Source organism: Hibiscus syriacus, unplaced genomic scaffold (genome assembly GCF_006381635.1).
Source record: "Hibiscus syriacus cultivar Baekdansim isolate YM2019G1 unplaced genomic scaffold, ASM638163v2 tig00004013_pilon, whole genome shotgun sequence".
Lineage (NCBI taxonomy): Eukaryota > Viridiplantae > Streptophyta > Magnoliopsida > Malvales > Malvaceae > Hibiscus > Hibiscus syriacus.
In genome coordinates this window covers 616,393-642,259 of record NW_024061992.1, presented here as the reverse complement: position 1 = coordinate 642,259, position 25,867 = coordinate 616,393, and the positions used below count along the sequence as shown (strand labels likewise).

Sequence of the window (25,867 nt, the reverse complement as noted above, 5' to 3'; positions counted from 1 at the left end):
AGACTCAATAGTATCGGTACGCCTACTATGGTATTGATACTTCTATACTATGGTACCGATACTCCCTTGCAGTATCGATACCATTTATGCATTCTGGAATCCATGGTATCGATACCTTCCTCATAGTATCGATACCCACATCAGTATTGATACTAATTGCATCAGTATCAATAATGTTCATATGATTTCCCTAAATTTAAACCTATAGTATCGGTACTGTTCTTCCATTACCGATACCCTTACCCAGATTTTTCATTTTTCAGCTTGATTTTTACCCAAATTTGGTCAAATTCCCTTATTTTTACCTCCAACAATACTATTAAACTCTTCTTTACTTATCCCAACTAACTTTCCTTCATTTAGCTTCTTATAACATCTAAAATCTCCAAAGAACATGTCAAACCAATAATCATACCACTTTTTCTAACATGTTTTTAATCACATCCAAGGCTTCTAATATCTTATTTACCTCTTTGACAAGTCAAATATACTAGTAAACATCAATAAAAACTCATATTCCAACATATCATTCAAAAACCCATTTCCTTCAATCTCAAATATTTCACTAATCACTTAGTTTTAATCATCCTTGAACTTTCCTTAAACCTCTATATCACTTAAGGTTTCAAAACTTGTCCAAAAACTAAAGAATAAACTAACTCAAAGAAAACTTAGCTTGGCTATGGGAGAGCACGTGAACACGGAAATAAGCATAAAAAGAGATGACTTAGTTTTGTTTTAATTTTCCCCTTTTTCCCTTCTTAAATCCTTAATAAAATGAAATTTTAAATTCATTTCCCCTTAAAGGACCAAAATGTCATCTTTATTCATCTATTGTTACTAATTGGTCTTAAATACTATTTCTAAATCATTTCTTATCCTTTAACACTTTTCAAATTAATCATCAAATTTTTAAATCTTTTCAATAAAGTCATTAACCTGATATTTGGGGTATTACAATTCTTCCTTAAGAAAATTCGTCCTCGAATTTAAAGAATTACCTGAAACGAAGAGGTGTGGAAATTGTTTCCTCATATCCTCCTCTCTTTCCCAAGTATCTTCTTCTACCTTATGGTTCTTCCAGAACACTTTAACTAAAGGAATCCTCTTATTATGTAATTCCTTGTTTTCTCTAGCCAAGACCCGCACTGGTTATTCCTCATAAGTTAAAGCTGGTCGAATTTTTATTTCTTCAGGTGTGATGACATGTGATGGATTTAATTGGTATATGCTAAGCATCGACACGTGAAAAACATTGTGGATCTTGTTCATATCCTGAGCCAAAGCTAATTGATATTCTTTTCAAAATCTCATAAGGTCCAATGAATCTCAGACTCAACTTTCCTTTGTGCCCAAATCTCAATACTTTCTTCAAAGGTGATACCTTTAAAAACACCTTGTATCCTACTTGAAATTCAATTTCTTTTCTTTTCAAATCAACATAATACTTTTGTCGATCGAATGTTATTTTTATATTATCATGGATAACTTTCACTTATCCTTCATTTCTTTTATCAACTTCGGGCCAACTAGGTCTCGATCCTTTAGTTCAAACCAATTTATTGGTGTTCTACACTTTCTCCCATACAAAGCTTCATACGGGGCCATCTTAATACTCGATTGGTAACTATTGTTATAAGCAAATTCCACTAAAGGAAAATACTTCTCCCATGATCCTTTAAATTCGATCTCACGTGCCCTTAGTATATCCTCCAATATCTGAACAGTTCATTCTGATTGCCCATATGTCTGCAGATGAAAAGTTGTGTTAAAGTTCAATCGAGTACACAATGCCTCATGTAAAGACTTCCAGAATCTTAAATAAAACCTTGGGTCTCGATCGAACACTATCGATATCGGCAGTCCATGCAGTCTAACTATCTTTTTATATACAACTCTGCATACTTATCCATCGAGTAATCTACTCGGATTGGAATAAAATGAGTCGTCTTGGTCAATTTGTCCACAATTACCCATATCGAGTCCTTTTTACCTGGTGACAAAGGTAGCCCCGAAACAAAATCCATAGTAACTCGTTCTCACTTCCACTCAGGAATAAATAATCTATTGTAGCAATCCGAAAGGCACTTGATGTTCATCTTTCACTTGCTGACATGTCAAACATTTTGCAACAAACTCCGATACAACTATTTTCATGCCAGACCACCAATAACGACTTTTCAGATCCTAATTCATCTTATTCTCACCTGGGCGCATTGTCAAAGGACTATAATGTGCCTCAGAAAGAATATCTTTCTTCAGTTCATCATTATCGGGAATGTAAAGTCTTCCACGATAATATAAACATCCATCGACCCTCATTTCAAAGTTTTTGATCTCTTCTTTTTCAATCCTTAGAAGAGGATATTTGTTCTCTATCGTTACTTTATTTAACTGACGATAATCAATACATAACCGCATATACCCGTCCTTCTTTTTCACAAATAGCACAGGTGCTCCCCAAGGAGAAAAATTGGTCTGATAAATCCCTTATCAAGTAGCTCTTGCAATTGGGATTTTAATTCTCTTAACTCTGTTGGAGCCATTCGATACGGAGCCATAGAAATAGGTTCAGTAACCGAGTAAACCACAAGCTTGAATTCCACCCTCACGATCTGAAGGTAAACCTGATAATTCCTCCAGAAAAACCTCTGGAAACTCCTAAACTGTTGGGATATCACTTAATCTTATTTATGACACTCGAGTGTCTATCATATTAGCTAGAAAAGCTATGTATCCCTTTGACATCATTCTCTTTGCAGTCATGGCCGATATCACATTGGATGGTGATTTCGCTTTTTTATCGATAACTACTATTTCAGAGTCTTCCGCATCCTTCAAGAAAAATCTCTTCTTGAGATAATGAACCCATCCATGATGTGGAGACAACCAATCCATGCTTAAAATGATTTCAAACTCATCGAAGGGCAACTCCAATAAGCTTGCCGAGAACACAACCCCTTGAATCTTTATCTGGAATTTCCTACATACCCTAGTTACTCCCGCACTATGGCCCATGGGATTTACAGCTATGATCTCACTACAGATTGGTTCTAAAGGAATTCCTCTAGCTCTAATCATCTTTGTACTAATATAATAGTGTGTAAACCCAGGGCCAACTAAAAAATACAGGTTCATCAAAAAGATAGAATGTACTTTTTATGATCTCCGGGTCACCCTGATCCTCATTGGTTTTAATGTTATAAATTCGTACCACTCCCTCAGTCTCTTGTCACTAGCTCAACTCAGATTGACTGCTGGATCTTCTTCTTCTACTACTTCTACTAGGTGATTCTACTAATCTTTTAGTTTGCATTGATCTAACTCCGGATCTCTATAGAGAATTTCGAGCATAGTGACTTGTTTCCCCATAATAAAAAAAACGCCAGAGAGTACTCTACACACTCCCCGATGAAATCTGCCACATGTATGACATGAATTAGTTCTTTCTCCATATGCTCTACCCGAGCTAGCAGTAAAAGATTGTGATTGTTTATTTTTCTGTGAAGTTGCAACAAAACTATCTCTATCAGTGCATTGGGAACTCGAGCCCTTGCCTCTCTTAGCATGCTGGAAAGTTGAAGACATTCCAACTCTTTTTCTCATTTGCATAGTCTGCTCTGCTGCTAGAGCCTTCTCTTGAGCTCTTTCAATAGTCTTAGCTCAGTTTATAACTTCTTGCAGGCTAGGCAAGTTTAAAGCCAACATCATCTCTTTCAACTTAGGCCTCAGACCCTCAATGAACCAATCATGTCAGGTTTTATCATTAGGAACTACCTCAATAGCATAGCGACTAAGCTTGTTGTATTCAGTCTCATACTCATGCACTACTTGATCGCCTTGTTTCAAATTAAGAAACTTCAGCTGCATTGACCTCATAAACTGCTCTCTGATGTACTTGTTCTTAAACTCATCTTGAAAGAATTATCAGGTCACTTGCTCAGGTGATGCATACATTGTAGTATTTAACCACTACACCAGAGTTGATCCTCCAAGTAACGATACAACTCCGCCCATCTTTTCTGAATCTAAGCACTGTAGACTTTCCAGCATCACCATAACATCGTTTAACCATAAATCAGCATTCATCGGACCTTCACCCTCTTTTCCTCGGAACTCAGGAGCTCCAAAACTTATTAACTCTTTTGGGATTAACATCTGCGGTGCTGGAGGAGCAGGGGGAGGTGAAGGAGGTTTGAACCATGTCAAGATAGAATCTAGAGCTTGCATAAAAGATCCAAACTCGGGCTCGAGCATACCCTGATATACTGGTGCGCTAGCATTCTCAGATGGAATCGAATGCTCCTTATTCTCCTCTTAGCTTTCACTATTTGATCCTTCTATATTCTCTAGTTCAACCGCTCTTCTCGAATTCATAGAATCTGACATCTAATATAACATATATAAGGATAATACTTAAGTTAGTGAGGAGAGACATTGATCATATAATAACTATACCCTATCAGTAACCTTGACATCTTAGTGGCATGTAAACCCTTTTACATTAAAATACACTCGATTTCAGTAGAGAATCGGCTAAACCTGTAGTTCTGATACCAATAAATGTAACACTCATTTCCCGTATTCCTTTCCGTACACGAGATACATATGTCACATCACTTTTAAAGCATTTCCTCATTTAAAAACCCGTAAAATTTTGTTTCTCTTTTTATAAAACATTTTAATTTAATACTAATAAAACATTCATTAAACTTTAGTATGTAAACAAATATTTAATGTTCAAACATTTTATCTTTTTACATCATTATAAACCAAATACTTTTTAGAGCATTATCATAATTCTATTACATGCCGACTAATAATATCAAAATGGACATAGCTGTCATTCAGTTACTGATGAGGCAGTACTAGATTTGAGATGTCAAATGCACTCCTTACTCTGCTTGCTAAACCTACGCGTGAAATAAACACTCGTTAAGTATTTACTTAGTGAGGCAAGAATACTAATGAGATGAGATCAATACATTATTTTATTATATCCATCAAATACAAATTCATTATTTTTAAATCTTTATAATTTATTTGAGAGGCACACACACAGTGTCGATACAGTCGTTCATAAACATATTATGAATTCTGTGGGTTGCACACTTAGTGTCGATACGGTCGTTCATCAACATATGATGAATTTCGTGGGTTGTTCACTTAGTGCCTATATGGTCGTTCATCAACATATGATGAATTTCGTGCATTGCAGACTTAATGCCGATACGGTCGTTCATCAACTTATGATGAATTCCGTGGGTTACACACTTAGTGTTGATACGGTCTTTCATCAACATATAATGAATTCCGTAGGTTGCACACTTAGTGCCTATACGGTCGTTCATCAACATATGATGAATTCCGTGGGTTGCAAACTTAGTTCCTATAGTATACATAGTACTGATATATCAATGCAATATATGCCTTTAACAACATGCATCTATAACTCTTAATGTACATAATAAATGCACTCACCTAGTATGCCTTGTTAGTGTGCTTTAAAGATGTCCATCTATTATGCAACTTTATTTTTTCCCTTTTTCTTGCTTGACTTGGGAGCTTGGTTACGATCTACACAAGCATCCATTAAGTACAAATATCATACCAATGTTAGCATACTCTTTAACATTTATACTTTTAATAATACTTCAAAGTACTATTATATTTAATTTATATAAAAATTCGTCCTATTTTAATTTTTCAGACTCAATAGTATCGGTACCCTTACTATGGTATCGATACTTCTATATTATGGTACCGATACTCTCGTGCGGTATCGATACCATTTCTGCATTATGATGGTATTGATACCTTCCTCATAGTATCGATACCCACATCAGTATCGATACTAATTGCATCAGTATCAATAATGTTCTTATGATTTCCCTAAATTTAAACATATAGTATCAATACTGTTCTTCGAGTACCGATACCCTTACCCAGATTTTCCTTTTTTCAACTTGATTTTTACCCAAATTTGGTCAAATTTCCTTATTTTTAGCTCCAATAATACTATTACACTCTTTTTTACTTATCTCAACTAACTTTCCTTCATTTAGCTTCTTATAACATCTAAAATCTCCAAAGAACATCTCAAACCAAGAATCATATCACTTTTTCTAACATATTTTTAATCACATCCAAGGCTTTTAATCTATTATTTACCTCTTTGACAAGTCAAATATACTAGTAAACATCAATAAAAACTCATATTCCAACATATCATTCAAAAACTCATTTCCTTCAATCTCAAATGTTTCACTAATCACTTAGTTTTAATCATCCTTGAATTTTCCATAAACCTCTATATAACTTAAGGTTTCAAAACTTGTCCAAAAACTAAAGAATAAACTAACTCAAAGAAAACTTACCTTGGCTATGGGGAGAGCACGTGACACATGAAGAAGAAAAAAAAAAGAGATGACTTGGTTTTGTTTTAACTTTCCCCTTTTCCCTTCTTAAATCTCTAATAAAATGAAATTTTAAATTCATTTCCCCTTAAAGGACCAAAATGCCCTCTTTATTCATCCATTTTTACTAACTGGTCTTAAATACTATTTCTAAATCATTTCTTATCCTTTAATACTTTTCAAATCAATTCTCAAATTTTTAAATCTTTTTTTAATAAAGTCGTTGACCTGATATTTGGGGTATTACACACATACCTTAAGTTCTCAGTAATGTATCATGGGCTATTAAAAGAAATGATATGAATGAACAGTTCATGATAATATATGTTTTGTTTTATGAACTGCATCATGGTTTCTTTATCATATGATTTTTATAAGAGCATAAGAATAAGATTATTTGTTTTAAAATGTTTTATTTAAGTACTTTATGCCTCACCAAGTCAAAGACTTACTGTGTCAGTGTTTTCACACATAGGTACTAAGAAGACAGGAGATCAAAGCTTGGATTGGTCAAGGCAACATATCTCTATTGAAGATCAGTTCAGAAACGATTTAAATAGTAGGTTATTTCGTTATATTGAATTTTGTTGGCATGTAATTACAGGTTTAAATCGAATATGCTCTGATCGGTTTTTTGTAAACATAACTTATTGTATTTTTGTAAATTATTAGGTTTTTATTTTCAATTTAAGTTTGAATTACCATATTTACTTTAGTTAAGGGGTTCTGCCATTTTAAAATACAAATAGATGTTTTAAATTTTCAACTATTTTTTTATAGTCAATGATTTGAAAAGTCAATGTGACACATCGGATTCGTATCTGGGTCGGATACGAGTTGGGGGTGTTATAGTATCGATATCATAAGGTTAAAATCAACTGAAAAATGGTGAGTAGTATTGATACTGTTGGGCCAGTATCGGTACTCTCGAGCTAGGGTATCGCTACTCTTTGAGTATCGATACCAAAATTTAGTTCGATGTTTTGAAAAATACCCTGTTTGTCGATACTCCTATGGGGGTATCGATACTCTAACCCTAGTATTGATACTCAATGAAGGAGTACTGATACTTCTATACTAAAATTCTCTCTTTTCGTTCCTCATAAGAACAATATCAGTACTATTCTTCTAGTACCAATACCCAAACCCAGAAATGCCTTAGGCACGAAAATGCTTCTCAAATCCCCCTTAAAGGCCCTATTAAGGTCCCCAAATATTATTTAAGTCTTATGTATATAAGATAAAATCATAATTGGCCCTTAATCTAAAAACACCAATATATGAAATCTACCATAAAATGCTCAATCATGCTTCAAGACTCAACCCCTAGCTAAAATGCATTCTCCTGACTCACAAATGGTATGAAGGAGTTTTGAATGTGTTACCTTAATTTCTTAGTTGTCGAGAATACCCTCAAATCAACTAAGGGTCAATTTCTCATTCCCTTTAGCTTTGGAGCTATTTCCCACTTCTTTAACTAATCAAAGGCAAGAAGATGAATTACTAACTTATTTAAGAGTTTGGATTAAAGTTAAGGACACTTCCTATAACTCAAATTCACTAAAAACAGTTTGAAAGACACTTGGATTCATAAACTTCCCTAAACCCCATTTTTGGTTTCTATGATCTCAACTTGCAATTAGGGCTTAAACTGAAGCTCTTCAGATAGAGATTTCATTTCTTAGCTTAAAATTTCTTGGATTAGATTTGCATAAATTAAAGCTTCAACCTTTAATTAATATTGGAGAGGAATAAGAAGAAGAAAGAGAGAAGATGAAGGAAGAGTGTTTGGTGAGTAATAAGGATGGGTTAACGTGTTTTCATGCCTAAAAGGAGGGTTTTAGTTTTTATTTTGAATAATGGGTTAATAGCTCTTTTGATCCTTCAACTTCAATCCTTATTTTAAAATTACCCTTTTTGATATTGTTTGGGCCTCCAAACCAAGCCCAAATTAAGCTCCAAATGGGTCTAATCACTTTCAAGGTAATTGGGCTCGTCCAACTATCTCGGGTCAACCCGAAATTCCTAGCCCGAGAACTGGGGCTTTTCAAATATGCTTGTTGTAATTAAGGAATTGATGCAACGAGATTGGATGGTTCATATAAATCATGTTCGACGAGATCACAATGCGGTTGCGAATGTACTAGCTTCTTTGACCCGTGATTTACCGTTGCAGGAATTCCATTTTGATACTCCTCCAGATCAAATACTTCATCTTCTACGATTTGATAAGCAGCTTAATGCTTTAGATGATAATATGTAATTTTCAGTTCTTTTCCAAAAAAAAGAATCAAGTACTTGATGTATTTGAAAAAAGTTCATATACTTGATCAAAAAGAAAAAAAAATCAGATACCAAATACTTTTAAGATTAAATTTAGAGATCAATATTTAAAGATTTGTAACATTCATAAATTGATTAAAAATAAAATATAATAAAATTTTAAATTAATGTAACGGGTTTGAAGTTTAGATACCAATTAGACATCTAAATTAAAGTTTATGAATGAAATAAATCTCAAAAAATTCAAAAATCAAATATGTATCTAAAGTCACCATGCCCGACTCAAGTCAACACTCTAAGATAGCTCTGAAACAAGATGGATGACACATGGAAGATGAGGACTAAGCGCCCTAGCTTTACATGATAATGACATTAAACACAACCCATTTATTACCCAACTTGAAACAATACAATTATAACTTAAAGCATAATATAATCCGATATGGGGACAGTAGCATTTTTTGCCACCAATAATCTTAACAGCTTTTCTTTTATCCAAAATTTCCATCGCAAAACTAAACAAAAATTGTTTGGGGTAACCCCCCACTGAATCTGAATTATTTAATTGACTATCCAGAATCTATTTCTGGTTTTTCATCACCATCTAAATCTAAACGGGACAGAGATAAATATACCCATAAGATTAAGCACCACCCGATCCATACTTCTTTCCGAACACAATGAGCTGCAACTTGTCATATCCAGCGAGCACACCAGCACCGGCAATGGCACGAAGGATGTTAGCTCCAGCACCCTTAAATAGTGACTTGGCACCCTCGTTTTTCAAAATCTGAGAGAATGCATCAAGTGAGCTCTTGTACTTGACTGCTTCACCCGAGGTCATCAACATTCTTCTACGGACAGTGTCAATCGGGTAGGATGCAAGGCCAGCACCGTTAGTGATGAGCCAACCAAGGGCAAAGCTAGCAAAGAAACTATCCTGCAATTATCGGAGGGGAAAACAGAGAGCAATGTCATGAAACATATACAAGGTCAACTAAAGAAATTAATATACAGCCCAAATAGCTTTTACATCACAGGCTATCAAACATACTAACCTGCAAACTTCCAGTCAAAAGCACCGGCTTCAGAGAGTCGTACATTCCAAAGTACAGACCACGGTAAACAATGATTCCAACACATGAAATATTGAACCCACGGTAAAGCCCAGCAATACCATCAGATTTTAAGGTCTTCCTGTAGACATCAACAAGGCCATTGAATTGCCTCTCCCCTCCCTTCTTTGCAGCCTTTGCATCATTGGCAAGACGGGTTCGAGCATAGTCCAATGAGTAGACAAACAGAAGGGAAGAAGCACCAGCAGCACCACCTGATGCCAAGTTCCCAGCAAACCATTTCCAATAACCATCTCTGTCTTTCTTGAAGTTGAACAGCCTCTTGAAGTAATCCTTGAAAGCAAAGTTCAAAGCCTGTTTCCAAAAGAGCAAAGTGGTAGGCGTAAAACATAAGAGCAATCAAATTAATCTAACATAAAGACAAAAGTTCCAATGACTAAGCTAACCTGAGTGGGGAAATAACGAATAACATTTGCAGTGTTTCCCCTCCACAAAGACCCAAATCCTTCTTCTTGAATCGTTCGCTTGAAACAATCACCAATTCCCTTGTAGGGTTCAGAGAGCCTTCCACTTTTAATCATTTCATCCTGGTTCTGAATCAAAAGCTTAACACTCTAGGTGAAAGGGAGCATACCGTCCCGTGACTTCTTTCATTCACTCATACACACATGGTTGCCATTTATTAAAGAAATTTCTCGGCACAACCATGGAAAAGAGGAGTGTTCCTCTACAGCTATACTGAAGCATTTATTCACAATTTTAGACACAAGGGATTTCTCATTGATTTCTCATTTAAGCATAATTCCAAATTTCATTGCCAAGGCTAACTAGAGTTCTTTCATAAAAATTTCCTAAATTCCTTGAGTATAGAGGTCATACAATCATATAATAATAATTCACAAAGCAGTAAACCCTAACGTCTTGTTCTCTTTTGGAAGGGGTACAGGATTGGCATCGGAAGAAGTTGAATAATAGTGGGTGATATTAACACACCCTGCCAAGGTCTTAGTACGACGGCTAGTCCATGGGCGGACGGAGGTACAGGTGCAACAATTGGACTGGGGTTGGTTCGACCGGTGCCACAGGAGACTCCGGAGTAGGGGAATGGTGGGCAAGATCTGGGTTTGGCTCAACAACATGAGGGTCGGCATCATCAGGCTTAGGAGATGCCTCGGCATTAAATACCGATAAAATTTCATCTGGAAAACCGAGGAATTTCCGTTCAATGTGGGGAATCATCTCTTGAAACATAGATTTCATCACAACATCCCCGTTCTTAACATTACCAAAGAAATTTCTTATATCACCATGTAGAGCATGCAAATGAGTTCGTATCTGCTGGATAGCTTCTTTGAGAGCAAGCAGTCATGCCTTGGCATTAGATGGTTTGTCATCCTCAGATTCCTTATTAGCATTTTCCTTAGACTTAGGGTTATCCAAACCCAACAATAATGGCAACCATGCTCTTGTTAGGCCTGAGACACCAGACAAAACTTCATCAAAACTACTATTATTAACCTTTTTCTTGTGACATAATGATGTAATAAGATTTGGAAAGACCAACGCACTAGCTTTGTTACTTAAGCAATCATGAACTTGTTTAATAATTATCTTACCCTCATCAATAGATTGTGTAACCATAATAAAGTGTAAAAGAATTAATCGTGGGAGGGTTACCATTGTGTTATGGGCGGTCGGCATGATCTTATTATGCTTCATGAAATGGTTCAACAATTTTGCTCGTGGTTGAAGACATTCCCTATTAATAGAGTAACGACTGGTTTGTTGGCCATTCTAAGAGGTATTCAAAAAACACAAATCCTCAAAGACTCAGTCGTAAGTTGCACTATCGGCATCTCTCTCAATGTTTGCAAGTTGATCTTCAAACCCTGCAAATTAATGGCAGACAGTGTAAAACGAATATATTTACCTCAGACAAAAAATGCATGTTGATTTGGTTTGGAAATATTGGCATAAAACTCCTTCACTAAAGAAGTATTAACAGGATCGGGGTGTCTTGTAAACTTGTGCCATTTTAATGGCTCAACAATGTCCATCACATTTGGCCCGAAACCACCATCTTGCTCATTAGTGAGAATGACCCCCAACTCAAAGAAAAGCTTGTAGTTTTTGAAATTTTGAAATCATTCTTTTGTTGCATTGTCTACAAACTGTTGAGGAATAGGAGCTTCAGCCTCCGAGGGTCTTGTACGCACCATTGTTGTACTGGTTTGAGAGTGAAAAGAATAAAAAGGTGAGAGCTTTGCTTGCTTTAATATCATTGGTTATGGAGGAAAATGAGAGAAGAAGATGATGAAAAAGAAAAGTTAAAATAAATAATGGGAGATATGGAGTGAGTGGACGGTTAAAAGAAAATGAGTGGATGGGGAAAAAGTAAACTGTAAAAATTAATGCGATGTGAAAGGACAATGGATAGATAGAAATAAAAATAAGGAAATAAAATAAAATAAAGGAATAAAGTAAAAAAAATATTTCCCCAACTTTAGTTGTAGAAGAGTCTATACATGTTGTTTTCGATGATAATCCCCTTCCGAGAAAGGATTCTTGTGTTAACGATGATGTAGGGATTATAAATATAAATGACGTTAAACATGACGTTGGAGAATCATCATCAAAGGAAGAAACGAAAGATGAGGAAACTCATGATCCCCTCGAGAATCCAACCATTGAAGAAAAGGGAAGTATCTTATCCAAGAGAGTACAACTATGTCAAGGATGGTGAGATTACAGGTGATCCATCCAAAGGGGTAACAACTCGATCTTCTCTTAGAAATATTTGTAATTATGTTTCATTCATTTCATGCATAGAGACTAAGAATATTAAAGAAGCATTAAATGATGAACAGTGGATCATGGCTATGCAAGAAGAATTAAATCAATTTGAGAGAAGTAAAGTATGGACATTAGTTGAAAGGCCTAGTAATAAATCTACTGTAGGTACTAGATGGGTGTTTAGGAATAAGCTTGATGAGAGTGGTAAATATAGTGAGAAACAAGGCTAGACTTATTGCTCAAGGGTATACTCAAGAAGAGGGCATAGACTATGATGAAACATACACTCCCGTAGCTAGGATGAAAGCAATTAGAATGTTATTAGCATTTGCATGTTTTCATGAATTTAAATTATATCAAATGGATGTTAAAAGTACATTTTTAAATGGTTTTATAAAGGAAGAAGTGTATCTGGAACAACCTCCAGGTTTTGAAGATTCAAAATTTCTAGATCATGTTCTTAAATTGACAAAAGCACTTTATGGTTTAAAACAAGCTCCTAGAGCTTGGTATGAAAGATTGTCAAATTTTTTAATTGAAAAAGGTTTTTCAAAAGGGAAGGTTGACACTACATTATTTTTAAAGCATAAAGGTAAAGATTTATTAGTAGTTCAAATTTATGTTGATGATATAATATTTGGTTCTACTAATGATGTTCTTTGCCAAGAATTTTCTAAGCTAATGCAAAGTGAATTCGAAATGAGCAAGATGGGGGAGCTCTCATTTTTCTTTGGACTCCAAATCAAGCAAAGAAAAGATGGCATCTTCATCAATCAAGCTAAATACGTCAAAGACATGCTCAAAAAGTTTGGACTGGAAAATGACAAACCGCATGACACTCCAATGAGCTATTCAAAAAAGCTTGACTTAGATGAAGAAGGTAAATGTGTAGATGTTAAATTATATAGGTCAATGATTGGATCTCTACTTTATCTAACTGAAAGTAGACTAGACATTATGTTTAGTGTTTGCTTATATGCTAGATTTCAATCATGCCCTAAGGAATTACATTTTACTAGCTGTTAAGAGAATCTTTAGATACCTTAAGGACACTCCTAGTTTAGGACTTTGGTATCCTAGAGACTCTAGCTTTAGCTTGCATGCTTTTTCTAATGCGGATTATGGAGGATGCAAATTAGATGGGAAAAGCACATCCGGTACTTGCCAATTCCTTGGAAATATGCTAATTTCTTGGTTTTCAAAGAAACAAAATTGTGTTGCATTATCTACCACTGAAGCCGAATACATTTCAGCTAGTAGTTGTTGTGCACAAGTTTTATGGATGAAACAACAACTTTTTGATTATGGAATTGAAGTTGGTACCATTCCTATCAAGTGTGACAATACTAGTGCTATTTGTCTCACTAAAAATCCCATCCAACACTCTAGAACTAAGCACATTGAAATAAGACATCACTTCATTAGAGACCATGTCACTAAGGAAGATGTAGTTCTAGAATTTGTTGATACTTTGCACCAATTAGCGGATATCTTTACAAAACCTTTAGACAAGGAAAGATTTTGGACACTTAGGAGAGAATTAGGTTTGACCAACCTATCTTCACTTAGTGTTTAAAATAATTTTAGCACTTTTAAAGACCAAATGAAAAATGCTTAGAATAGTAATTTTTGATTGCATTCATTGCTATTAGTTAGGGGGAGTTTATGATTCTTGATGAAAAATTAATTTTATGTTCAAATATCGTTTAAGGATTAATTTAATTGTTTGAACATGATTAATTTTCAATATATGAGTTGCCAATACCACTAGAGAAAATTAATTTAGCATTTTGTGTGTTTAAAATTGGATTTTAGCATTTTGGTGCAGAGGGAATCGATACCCCCATGAGGGAACCGATTCCCCCTTTGAAGGGGAACCGATTGCCCCCCATAGGGGAATCGATACCCCCATGGGGTACTGGTTTTAACACGGGCAGAACCCTTAAAACCTCAAATTCTCTTCTTCTCTCATTCACGCCGTTCCCCTATCTTTTCTTTCCCTATCTCCAATTTACCTCAAAACAACGTTTTTAATCAGAATTCACTCAATCTCATCTTTCAAGGTAAATATTTCTAAACTCTCTATTTCATTGATTTTGAACATAGGACTAGTTTTAATTAGTTCTAGATAGAAATAGTGACCGGGCATTGATTGTTTAGTGATTAGAAACTAGATATTACAACTAATTTCATCAAAAACACAAGAATTTTCCAAAAATTTTGAAATTTTCGAAAAAAAATGTGTTTTTCAAATTATTGTGTTTTAATTGAATTATGTTGTTGTTATGAAAACTATACATATATTGTTTTTCAAAATCTTATTTTTCAATAGTTTTTAAAAACTTTTCCCATTAGGATTGATTTAGAGAACCTTGAAATATTGAGGACTCAATTGAGTTTTGGATTGATTGAATTGCATACATGTGTTTTCTAAATTGTAGGTTATCCATTCTATTCTGATTTCCTAAACCATGTCCAATCCTAAACGTGCTAGGTCATCATCTAGTCGCTCACACCGTCAACCAAATCCACCTCCAAATCCTCCTCCTATTCCTAAAATTCCAATTCCTAATCCTAATCCAGTTGATCCAAATTTAACTATCCAAAATTCATGCTTCAATCATCATGGTCTCAGAAATCATCGTTTTTGGTATTATCAATATTTTGACTCTTACAAAATTAGAGAAGAACGTATCCCTTCTCGTCAAGCTATGTTAGATATAAATTTTAAATATCTTCCTCTTTTACAAGAGTGGAAATTTGATAAACTTTTTGACCTTGAACCTATAGTTTATCATCAACTTGTTCGCATCTTTTATTTTAATGCCGTTTGAGTCAAAAACCGAGCTCAAACCGAAACCATAGAAGTTCGTTCCTACCTCCTAGGATAATTTTTACATATTAACTCGACTTACATAGACAAGGCATTAGGATTAGATAACTATGGTATTTCAAATGAAAAATAAATTTTAGGATCTAGTTATAAAAGAAGGGATAGTGCGAGTGTCTTAGACCTTCATGAACATTTTCTTCATCTAATGATTTCTTGGTGGTTTCGACCATCCGGAGGTCTTTATTCTACTCTTAGAGCCTTGGATCTTTGGTGGTTACATTGTTTCGAAAACAATATTAAAATTAACCTACCTCAGATCATTTTTGCTGAAATTGTTGAAACCGTAAATCTTGTTTCTAATAAGAAACTTTGTTCATCTCTAGTTTACGGTTGCATTTTGAGTAATCTATTTTCTAAAGCCGGGCTTAGAGTAGGTCTAGATGCCTCATTTCCTCTAAAGAAACAAATTAATCTTATTTCCTTAATGAGAGCGGGATGGATAAAGGATAAGGAAACCGGTAACTGGGTTCGATCTTCTGAAAATACTCCGGGAGCTAGTTCTTCACGAGCTCCACCAGAAGCTAACAATGATCCCGAGCTTGAGCAATTAATGCGAGACATCGATGAAGCCGAAGATGAGCCTGAGCAGCCCGAGGAGCAAGCACAACAAACGCATCAAATGCCTCCATATTTTCAATCCTTTATGGAGACATCTGATTTCTGATATGCTACCATGGATTCGCGGTTTACTTCTATAGAGTCCCATTTATCCATAATGGGAGCTCAACAATTAGAAATTCTTCAGGAGATGCGTGCAAACAATGAAGCAACCAACGCTCGTATTAATGAACTCACTCACGAAATGGCCGCTATGCGAGCTCGTTTTCCTCCTCCTGATCCGGATATTTGATTCTGTGCTTAGCTTTAAAACTTTGAACTAAAAGATTATTGTTTCAACATTTTGGATATTTTGGAATGTTTGATTTTGAGGATTTTTAGACTTTGGATTTGTTTGGATGTTTAAATTTATATATTTGGTTTAGTTAAATTTATTGTATCATTTAAATCATGTTAGATATATGACCAATTTTGCCATGTCATATTGTTTTTGAATATTGATTATGAAACTAATGGCTAACGTTTCTCTTGATTGTGATCTTAGCAGCTTAAACTATATATAATCAAATTGGCTACGTGATTTGAAAACCTTGTTTAAATTCTTTTCAAATGTCTTTTTGATTTAACAAAAAGGGGGAGAAGTGTGTTAAATGTTTTAAATGGGAGAAGTGTTAAAGTAAGGGGGAGTAATTTCAAAACTTGATTTCAAAATCTTAAAATTACTAAAATATTTTGTTATATCAAAAAGGGGGAGATTGTTGAAAACATTTTGATATTTCGATATATCAAATTAAGTTAAATGAATTTTAAGATTTTCCAAAAAGATTTTCTAAGTATATTCAATATAATTATTCGAATATCAAAATATTACTCTAAATTTTTCAAATGTCATTTTTAATCCTTACTCAAGTGTAAAATTAAGTTTTAATCTTAAAATAATTTCAAAATGATTTTACAAAATATTTCGAACCATCTCAAAGCCAAAAATTCCAGATTGCTCAGAGGGAACCGATTCCCCCCAAAGGGGTATCGATTCCCCCTAAATGGTTTGGTTCCAAGAATTCTAGTATGCTCGGAGGGAACCGATTCCCCCCCAGGGGGTACCGATTCCCCCCTGTTTAACGGTCGAAATATTTGAATTTTTCACTTAGGGAACCGATTCCCCTTAAGGGGTACCGATTTCCCCCACGCTCCAAACTGTTTTATTAATTGATTACAAGATGTTCATTTGAACGTGAACCTTCCTATAAGAAGAAATAATGTGGGACATCCCGAATGAACTTCATGAAGATGAGCCTAAAAAATTGAGACATGTTAGAAGTAGGAAGAAGAAAAAAGAGGAAATTAATTCAAAATAATTCTATCATATGTTAATTACATTGTTTTTATGTGAATAAAATTAATCCTAAAAATCTATCCCCCTAGGGATACCTCTTCTGCAAGGAATTCTATGTATGAAATGATGAACGGTTTTCTTTCATTATCCCTTCACAAAAGGAGAAAATATATATATCCTTTGTGTCCCCATTTGAGCCTGAATTATTTTTTTTCTGATTCAACCCTAACCAATGATCACTCTCCACATTGAGGGGCAAGGTGACGAAAATATACTCGCATGAGTGAAGACCATCAATCTAGATAAGATAACAAAAGGTGAACCAGTTTCAAAGTGCAAAGATTTTATCAAAGCAAAGAGAAAAAACAAAGAAAAAAAAAGAAGAAAGAGAGAAAAAGTATACAAGAAGCACATGCAAAGAGTCTCTCAAGTCAAATGGCGCATTGAGCTTCAAACCATAAGATTGGTCAAGTACAATCATTCCAGAATAAATTCACCAGAAGATTATAGAACACAAAAATAAAGACATACGAGCATACTCAAATCGAGCAAGACAAGATTGAAGGCATCAAAATGAATTGATCATTGGTTCAATTGCCCTTAAACACTTGTTTGGGCCAATTTATCCCTTTCTTTCATAAGTGTGAAACATAGCCTACATTACGTGTCGTAAAAGTCCCTTCTAATCATACATGGATTTCTAAACATAAGAGATTATCTTTAGATTTCATCATGCCCATCAAGATTAATCTTTTATTCATAAAAGTTTATATAAAATCTTTAATGCATGATAAGAAAATGACAAAGGGGGGTTCAAGATGTAAAATTTTGAATAACTTCTTGAAACCAAAGGAGGATTCGAGTTGAAAACCTAAAAAGGTGGCTCGAATATGAAAGATCGTACAACTATTGTATAGGAGGCGATCTCACAAATCTCTTGACAAGATATCGCACAACCCAAATGTTCTCATGAGAGTTGAGAGCTGGAGAACACTTCCAGTAGATAAGCACAGAAGCTACTCCATCAGATCAGTGAACACTAAAGAAATGATAATGACAAGCCTTCGACCAAAGACAACAACCCTAGTCATCTTATCTTTTCCTTACTTAACCTTATCTCAAAGTTATCATTAATATTGATATTTGTTAAATGCTATAATTTTTTGATGGATTAAAAGTGTAATTAAATCTTTGATATCCAATGAACTCTTTTTTTTATGATTTGTCTCAATTGTGAAACCTAAAAAGGGGCAAAATTCTTTTAATTGATATTTTTCAATTTTTTGGAAATAAAACGAAGAAGAAAGAAATGATAAATGTTGGGGCATTTTTTTGAAGGGCCATATCTTCCAGGAAAGCAAGATCATTGAATTGAGCAAATATTTATTTTCAATGAGGTAGAAAGGCATAAAGGTCGAAAATGGTGAAGTAGAGATAGTGGAGCTCGCTCTATATGATTGTTTTGTCCATCATCACAATATACAATTGCATTATTCTGGTGATTTCCCATGGATTAATGTTGACAAGCCAAAGCGTCTCACTTATATTCCTACTAAGCTTTAGTCTTTGGCGTCCTCACAACGCTATACAAAAGCTCTGAACATCATGCAAAAAGCTTCCCTGGTTGAAAAATCTAGGCAGAAACCATATAAAATGATGAATAAGTTGTAGAATGTTTTACAAACTAGTAACTATGGTACTTAACCAATGATTCGATCCTATGGGGTTTCTAAATTCAAATTTCACTCAAGTGGAAGATCATATTCTTCATGTACCAAAAGTTAAAAGTGACGTAGTTTTCTTGCCGCATAATGAGCAATGAAATCTTAATAGAAAGAAACTAGTGGAGCCAACTAAGATTGAATGATGGGACGTCGTTAACTTCTCAACATGATGTGATTCAAATAGCCTCATTTGGGATTCAATTCAGATAGATCCTCTATTCAAGGCGAGTCAAGAGCCCAATCAGAGCAAACACTCCTACCTTGTGTTTTACCTAATAAGGAAAATTCTGATTTTTATGAATATTACCGAGTTCGGAAGTGACACATTGTATGGCTCCAAATAGGATCAATTATCAATACCTTATGAATTTGCTTCTAAAAATCAATACAAAGCTTGAAGGATTGAATTCAATATTAGCAATTGAGCAAATACCTTCAATTCCAGTTGTTTATAAGGTTCCAACTATCATCTTTGGTATAGACATGTCTCATGGTTCTCTGAGGCAATATAATATTCCATCAATTGTTGTGGTGGTCAGCTCCAGGCAGTGGTCTTTAATTTCTCGTTACAGAGCAGTTGTGCGTACATAATCTCCAAAGCTTGAAATGATAGATTATTTTTCCAAACTATCTAGCAGGGATGAAGATGATATCATGAGGGAAGATCTATTAGATTTCTATACAAGTTCAGACAAATGAAGCCAATTTTTATCAGGGGAAAAATTTTGCTGGGGCAAGAAGAAATCAACACAAGTCAAGTAGTGCAAGAGTGTGCTTTGGAATAAACAAAAAAGAAGACAACCAAATTAAGGATAGAATGAAGACTTCCCATGCCACCATTCCCATCACACATCAAGAAAGCATGCATCAACATACATACACATTACATGAATTTGCACATTTGCATCATACATTCATCATCGCATGCAATAAAAAAGGTTTTTCCCTTCTAGTAAGGATGTTTTTATAATCTCTTTTGAGAAACTAGTTTCATCTTTCTCAAGACTGTTCATCCAAAAATCAATTTAGTCTTTCTTAAGAATACTTTTCCCTGAAATCCTTATTTCATTCTTAAAAGACATTTTTCTTCTCTCATGAGGACATCATCTAATTTTCCTCCCTCAAGGTCATTTTCTCCTCTCATGAGGATGAATTCAAAAGGCCATTTTTTATCAAAATAAAAATCAAATCAAATACATAAAAATAAACTTCATATTGACATTCATAAAAACATTCAAGATAATCATTCATAAATGCATCATTTTTATATTGATCTTTCAGGAAATAAAAGTTTGGTGATGATTAGATGACCTCAATGTGAAGGACCAATGTCATCCATAGATTTGACATCATGAAGTGAATGATCCTATCTTCCAAAGACAGCTAGATCTCCTCAACATGCAGGAGCATACTGTCCGTCACCTTAAAGATTGTTTCTCCCGAAACAATGTTTAGTCTCGTTTGAGACAATTTGTTCTTGAAACAAAATTGATGTCACTTGACATTGTTTTCTTTAAAAATAAATTTTGTCTCGCGTGAGACAATCTCTCTTGAAACACAAATCCTTGAGATTATTTATCTTGAAACAAATTTTGTCTAGCTTGAGACAAATTTTCCTCAAATTTTGAAATTATTTCACATGAAACATAATTGCTCGCTTGAGATAGTTTTCTTAAAAACTAATTTCTTCTCACTTGAGACAGTTTTCCCTTGAAACAAAAAATTTGAAATATTTCACTCGAAACAAAATTTTATCTCACCTGAGATAGCTCCTCTTGAAACAAATTTCTTTTCACTCATTTATTTTCATTCAAATATTTGACATGAATTCAACGTTAACAAAGACTTCATTCCACAATTTCATGTTGGAAAAAGAAGATTTCATTTCAAGTCAATCATTGGCAACTATGACTAGCTCTCCTCAACGCGTAGGAGTAGCGTCATTCTCATGCAATCAAACTTCCTCATCACGTAGGAACCGTGTTGTCTCCAAATTATCCCTAAAGACTGCTAGAAGTGTTCATCACGTAGGAACAATATCGTCCACTAACCAGATCTCCTCAACACGTAGGTGCATCGTCATCCTCAGGCAATCAAACTTCCTCATCACTTAGGAACCGTGTTGTCTCCAAATTATCCCTAAAGATGGATATGCATCCTCATCACGTAGGAACAATGTCGTCCACCGACCAGATCTCCTTAACACGTAAGAGCAACATCATCCTTAGGCAATCAAGCTTCCTCATCACGTAGGAACCATGTTATCTCCAAATTATCCCTAAAGACGGATATACGTCTTCATCATGTAGGAACAATGTCGTCCACCGACCAGATCTCCTCAAAGCGTACGAGCAATGTCGTCCTCATATAACCAGACTTCCTCAACACGAAGGAACAATGTCATCCACCGACCAGATCTCCATAACGCGAAGGAGCAGTGTCATCCTCAGACAACCATACTTCCTAAGCAGGAAGGAACAATGTCGTCCACCGACCAGATCTCCTCAACGCGTAGGAGTAGCGTCATCCTCAGACAACCAGACTTCCTCCACGCAAAGGAACAATGTCATCCACCAACCAGATCTCCTCAACGCAAAGGTGCAGTGTCATCCTCAGACAACCAGACTTCCTTAAAACGAAGGAACAATGTCGTCCACCGACCAGATCTCCTAAATACGAAGGAGCAGTGTTATCCTTAGACAATCAGACTTCTTCAACGAAAAGGAACCGTATTATCTCCAAATTATCTCCAGATTGACCCCATTTCCTCAATGAGAAGGAACAACATCATCTTCAACAAACAATTTATCTGAAAGCGTCTAGATCTCTTCAACATGGATGAGCAGTGTCGTCTTCAACACCAAGTTATATCTAGATTGAACCAAAGTTCTCAACATGAAGGAACAATGTCATCTCTGGATCCTCTATTTTCAGACAAAGAATTGGAGCTCCAGATGTGGAGCGAACATCATAGCTAGACAAAATTAGGCCATTATTTATCTTTACTTCGTCATTGTTTACACAACAGACGAGCAAAGAGGGGCAGCTATAATCCCTAATTTTGTCCTAAAATAAAAGAAAGAATAAAATTCAGGGACCAAGCTAACAATTTTACCCATTTGTAATAGTGGGGGCTTTAAAAGAAAAAAAAGCAAGCAAAAACCCTCTCCCCTTTTTTCTTGTAAACTAGAAACATCAAACATAAAAAAAGCTCTCTCCTTATTTGCAAAAGCAAAATTGTTTTAGTTTTTTAAAAAAAATTGACATCTTTTAAATAAACTTGAATAAATAGAAGGATTATAATTTAAATATATTTTCGAGTTTGTAATTTACCAACATTTAAACATCAAATAAACAACTCTTAAAAATGATTTTTTGTTAAAATACAGACCATTTTTCGTCTTTTAAATGATTTTTCTGAACTCATTAAAATGATGTTTTGAGTTTTCAACTTACCTAGCTTAAAGGTTGATGGCGACTCCAAAATCAAATTGTTTCAAACCCAAATTTCATCGTCTTTCCCTCGAATTAAATTTTTAAGTCTAACGAATCCCCGAAGGAGACGTTATGACACCTCTACCCATGCATTGAGATCTTCACAGCTTAAACTTCCAGCTTCATATTCACGATCAAGTAAGCTTGGATTTTGTTATTTTTAGTATTTTAATTTTGTTCTAAAAGGTTTCTTAATGTTTTTATTTATTTTGTTTCTCATAACGTATAACGTTGTAATTATTTGGTATAATTTTTTTTTCTAAATTTGAGTCATATCAAGTGTAAAAATAGTTTGAAGATCACATTAAACTTTTTATAAAAATTTGAGAATCTTAAATATCATTAAACTTCATTATTTTCACTTTTTCTTATTCAAAATTAAGATCTAAAATTCAAAATTTCCTATTAATAAAAATTTATGTATTTAAATTAGAGTCAAAGCGGGGTCAGTTATAGTATAGGCTAACATAGAAAATGTTTCCAAATCAACTACTTCGCGTGCCGATCAAACTATGGTATTAAGTAGATGTGAGAAAAACTCAACTAAAAAAATTGAGTTTTTTACTCGACTCGATTAAAAAAAACTCGAATTGAATCAAGTTCAAATTGTAATTTCATAAAATCGACTCGACTAAAAAAATTCAAATTAAATCAAGTTGTAAAATACAACTCGAATAACGTAAAATTTTTAGTAAATAGTAGATTGATTTTCAAGTTTAAGTCGAAGTTTGAGTTGAGTCACTCGACTTTATATGATATATGTAAATCACATATGAAAAAATACAAAAAATGTATATATGTTATATATGATTATAAAATATCATTTAAATTAGAATTAAATAATTTTATAATTTTATAAATATTTATAATTAAATTTAAATAAGAACTCGAAAATTTGACTCGACTCGACTCAACTCGAATTTTATAAAACCAACTCAACTCGAAAAAATTTCAAATCAAATCCGAGTTATAAAATAAGACTCGTTAACTCAAATAACTCAAAATTTTTTGACTCGATTCAATCGAACGCTCACCCCTAGTACTAAGGATTCCTTTGCTTCAGGAAAAAAGATTTAAAAAAATGAATTCCGTAAAATAAATAATATTTTTGGATAAATTTTCTAAAAATCGTTTTACGGTTTTTGAATGATGTTGTGTAATTCATTTCCACTAATTGGTAACTTTTAAAAATTATTTATTATAAACATCAAATACAATAAATAATATTATTTATTACTAAAATAATAATAATTTTTTTAAATATTAAAATAATTTAATATTATTTATGTCAATATTATATTTAAATACTATATCTATAATTTTATAAATAAAAATATTATGATTAATATATTTTATGAAAATAAAATTATTATAAATTATATTAATTATTTATTAAAATAAGAATAATATATTATTAACTATATTAATTACTTATTAAAATAATAATATTATTAAGATATTAAAAATTATAATATTAAAATAGAAATATTATATCATATTTTAAGGAGTATATTTTAAATATTCAATAATTCAATAATATTATTTTTATGAAATTAATAAATAATATTAATTATATATTATAATATTAAGAATATAATTAAATATAATTCGATAACTAATATTTTTATTAAAATAAACTAAAATAATATATATAATAAAGTTTTGAGTATTTATGTTTTGAAGTGAAAAATTCGTAACATGACTTACGGAAAATCAAATCGTAAGTCATTTTTCAAAAAATACAAAGGAAATTCAGTTGACTAGAAAAATAAATTACATTGATCATATGTTTTCCGTCAACCATACACTAAAAAAATGAGAAAAACATTTTTAAAAAATCAATTACATGGAAACAAATAAACTCTAAGTAACAAACATTAATGATTGCCTCGGATTTTATTATAAATCGATAAAATTTATAATTAAAATAAGTTTTTCAAATTTCAATGATAAAAATAAAAATTAATTCGAATATTAATAATTATTAATCTAGTTTATTCTTAAATTAAATACTCAAATCCTCATTAAAAATATTATTAATGGTGGTAATTTTTTATTGACTTTTTAATTACTAAAAAGTAGAAAATGAAACTAATAAGTACAGAACTTAAGAACTCCACTGAAAAAAGATACATAATTTTGGTACAATACTAAAAAAAATGCACTCGTAAGTAAATGGTTAAATACAGTGAATTTAAATTTAATTCAGCTATAAATTTATGTGAAATTAAAATAAATAAATAAATTTTACACGCACACCGATGAATCTAAAAGTTGTCAAGAAAAAGCAACCAAATTCACACAAATTTTCCATTGTAGAAGCTCTACCTTTCAACTCCCAATGGCCAACAAACCTCTAACTTCTTGGATTCCCAGATTTCAATCCTTTCAACAACTCATTTCTTATGTGGACAGTAGTTTTCGTCTGGTTATTTATTATTGTTTATTATTATTATTATTATTATTATTATTATTAATTAATTAATTAATACTTTTTTATTTTATTTTTTGTAAACCAATTACAACAGTCCAAGTTGGGCCCCAATACAAAGGGGCCATTAGATCCAAACCAAGCCCAATAGCTAACCCTCATCTGAACCAAAACCCGAGGCCCAGTAAAAGCATGACCCGTTTTGGAGCCTAAACTCGGTTAGGGTTTCATCCTTAACATCTCCGTCGTCGCTCACCCTCAGCCATTGGATTTGTATCGATCAAATGGTCTAGATTGACCAACCGTTAGGGTTTTACCCTAACCCCTCTACAGCCACCGCCGCTTACCAACCATGGCAGAACCTTCCGTCGCCGTTTCACCCACTCTACGACCTCCAATGCCACCACCAATCCGAAGCCCTTCCATGTTAAAAACAAATCAATACACACGCAAGGCAAAATCAAACCAATACCACACGCAAAAATGAGTTTATGTAATCATTTCATATCTGAAAAAACAAACAAAAATTTGTAAATTTGGGGTAATATAAACCCGAACAAGACATGTAAAAGTGGTTCCCCCTTTTGGTTTGAGAAAGCAATAAAAAAGGATTCAATAGAGTAAAGGTATTTTTTTGTTTGGTTTTATTTCCATTTTTGAAGAAAAATAATATAAAAAACCAGAACTTTGCCTGTAAGAAAAATAGAAAGGGTTAAGTAGTTCACCTGAGGGGGAGTCGAACCGTCCGACCGATTCGTATTTACGGCGGCCGAAGTTGAAAAAAGCGAGTAGCCGAAGCTTATTTGGGCTCTTTAGGGTAGTTTTAGGCTTAGATAGATGGCTAGGGGTGTAAATCTGTTTT

The 25,867-nt window shown here is 33.7% G+C and overlaps 1 protein-coding gene across 1 annotated transcript; it reads right to left on the bottom strand.

The window, feature by feature from the left end:
- Positions 1-9,231: 9,231 nt before the first annotated feature.
- On the bottom strand, positions 9,232-25,431 carry LOC120186403 (ADP,ATP carrier protein 1, mitochondrial-like). Its single transcript, XM_039190340.1, has 6 exons — positions 25,353-25,431; positions 11,147-11,250; positions 10,850-11,050; positions 10,222-10,389; positions 9,758-10,129; positions 9,232-9,639 (listed from the first exon to the last, which is right to left on the bottom strand). Exons 1-6 carry the CDS (start codon positions 25,429-25,431, stop codon positions 9,343-9,345), a joined length of 1,221 nt encoding a protein of 406 aa, XP_039046271.1. The 3' UTR covers positions 9,232-9,342.
- Positions 25,432-25,867: the final 436 nt, after the last annotated feature.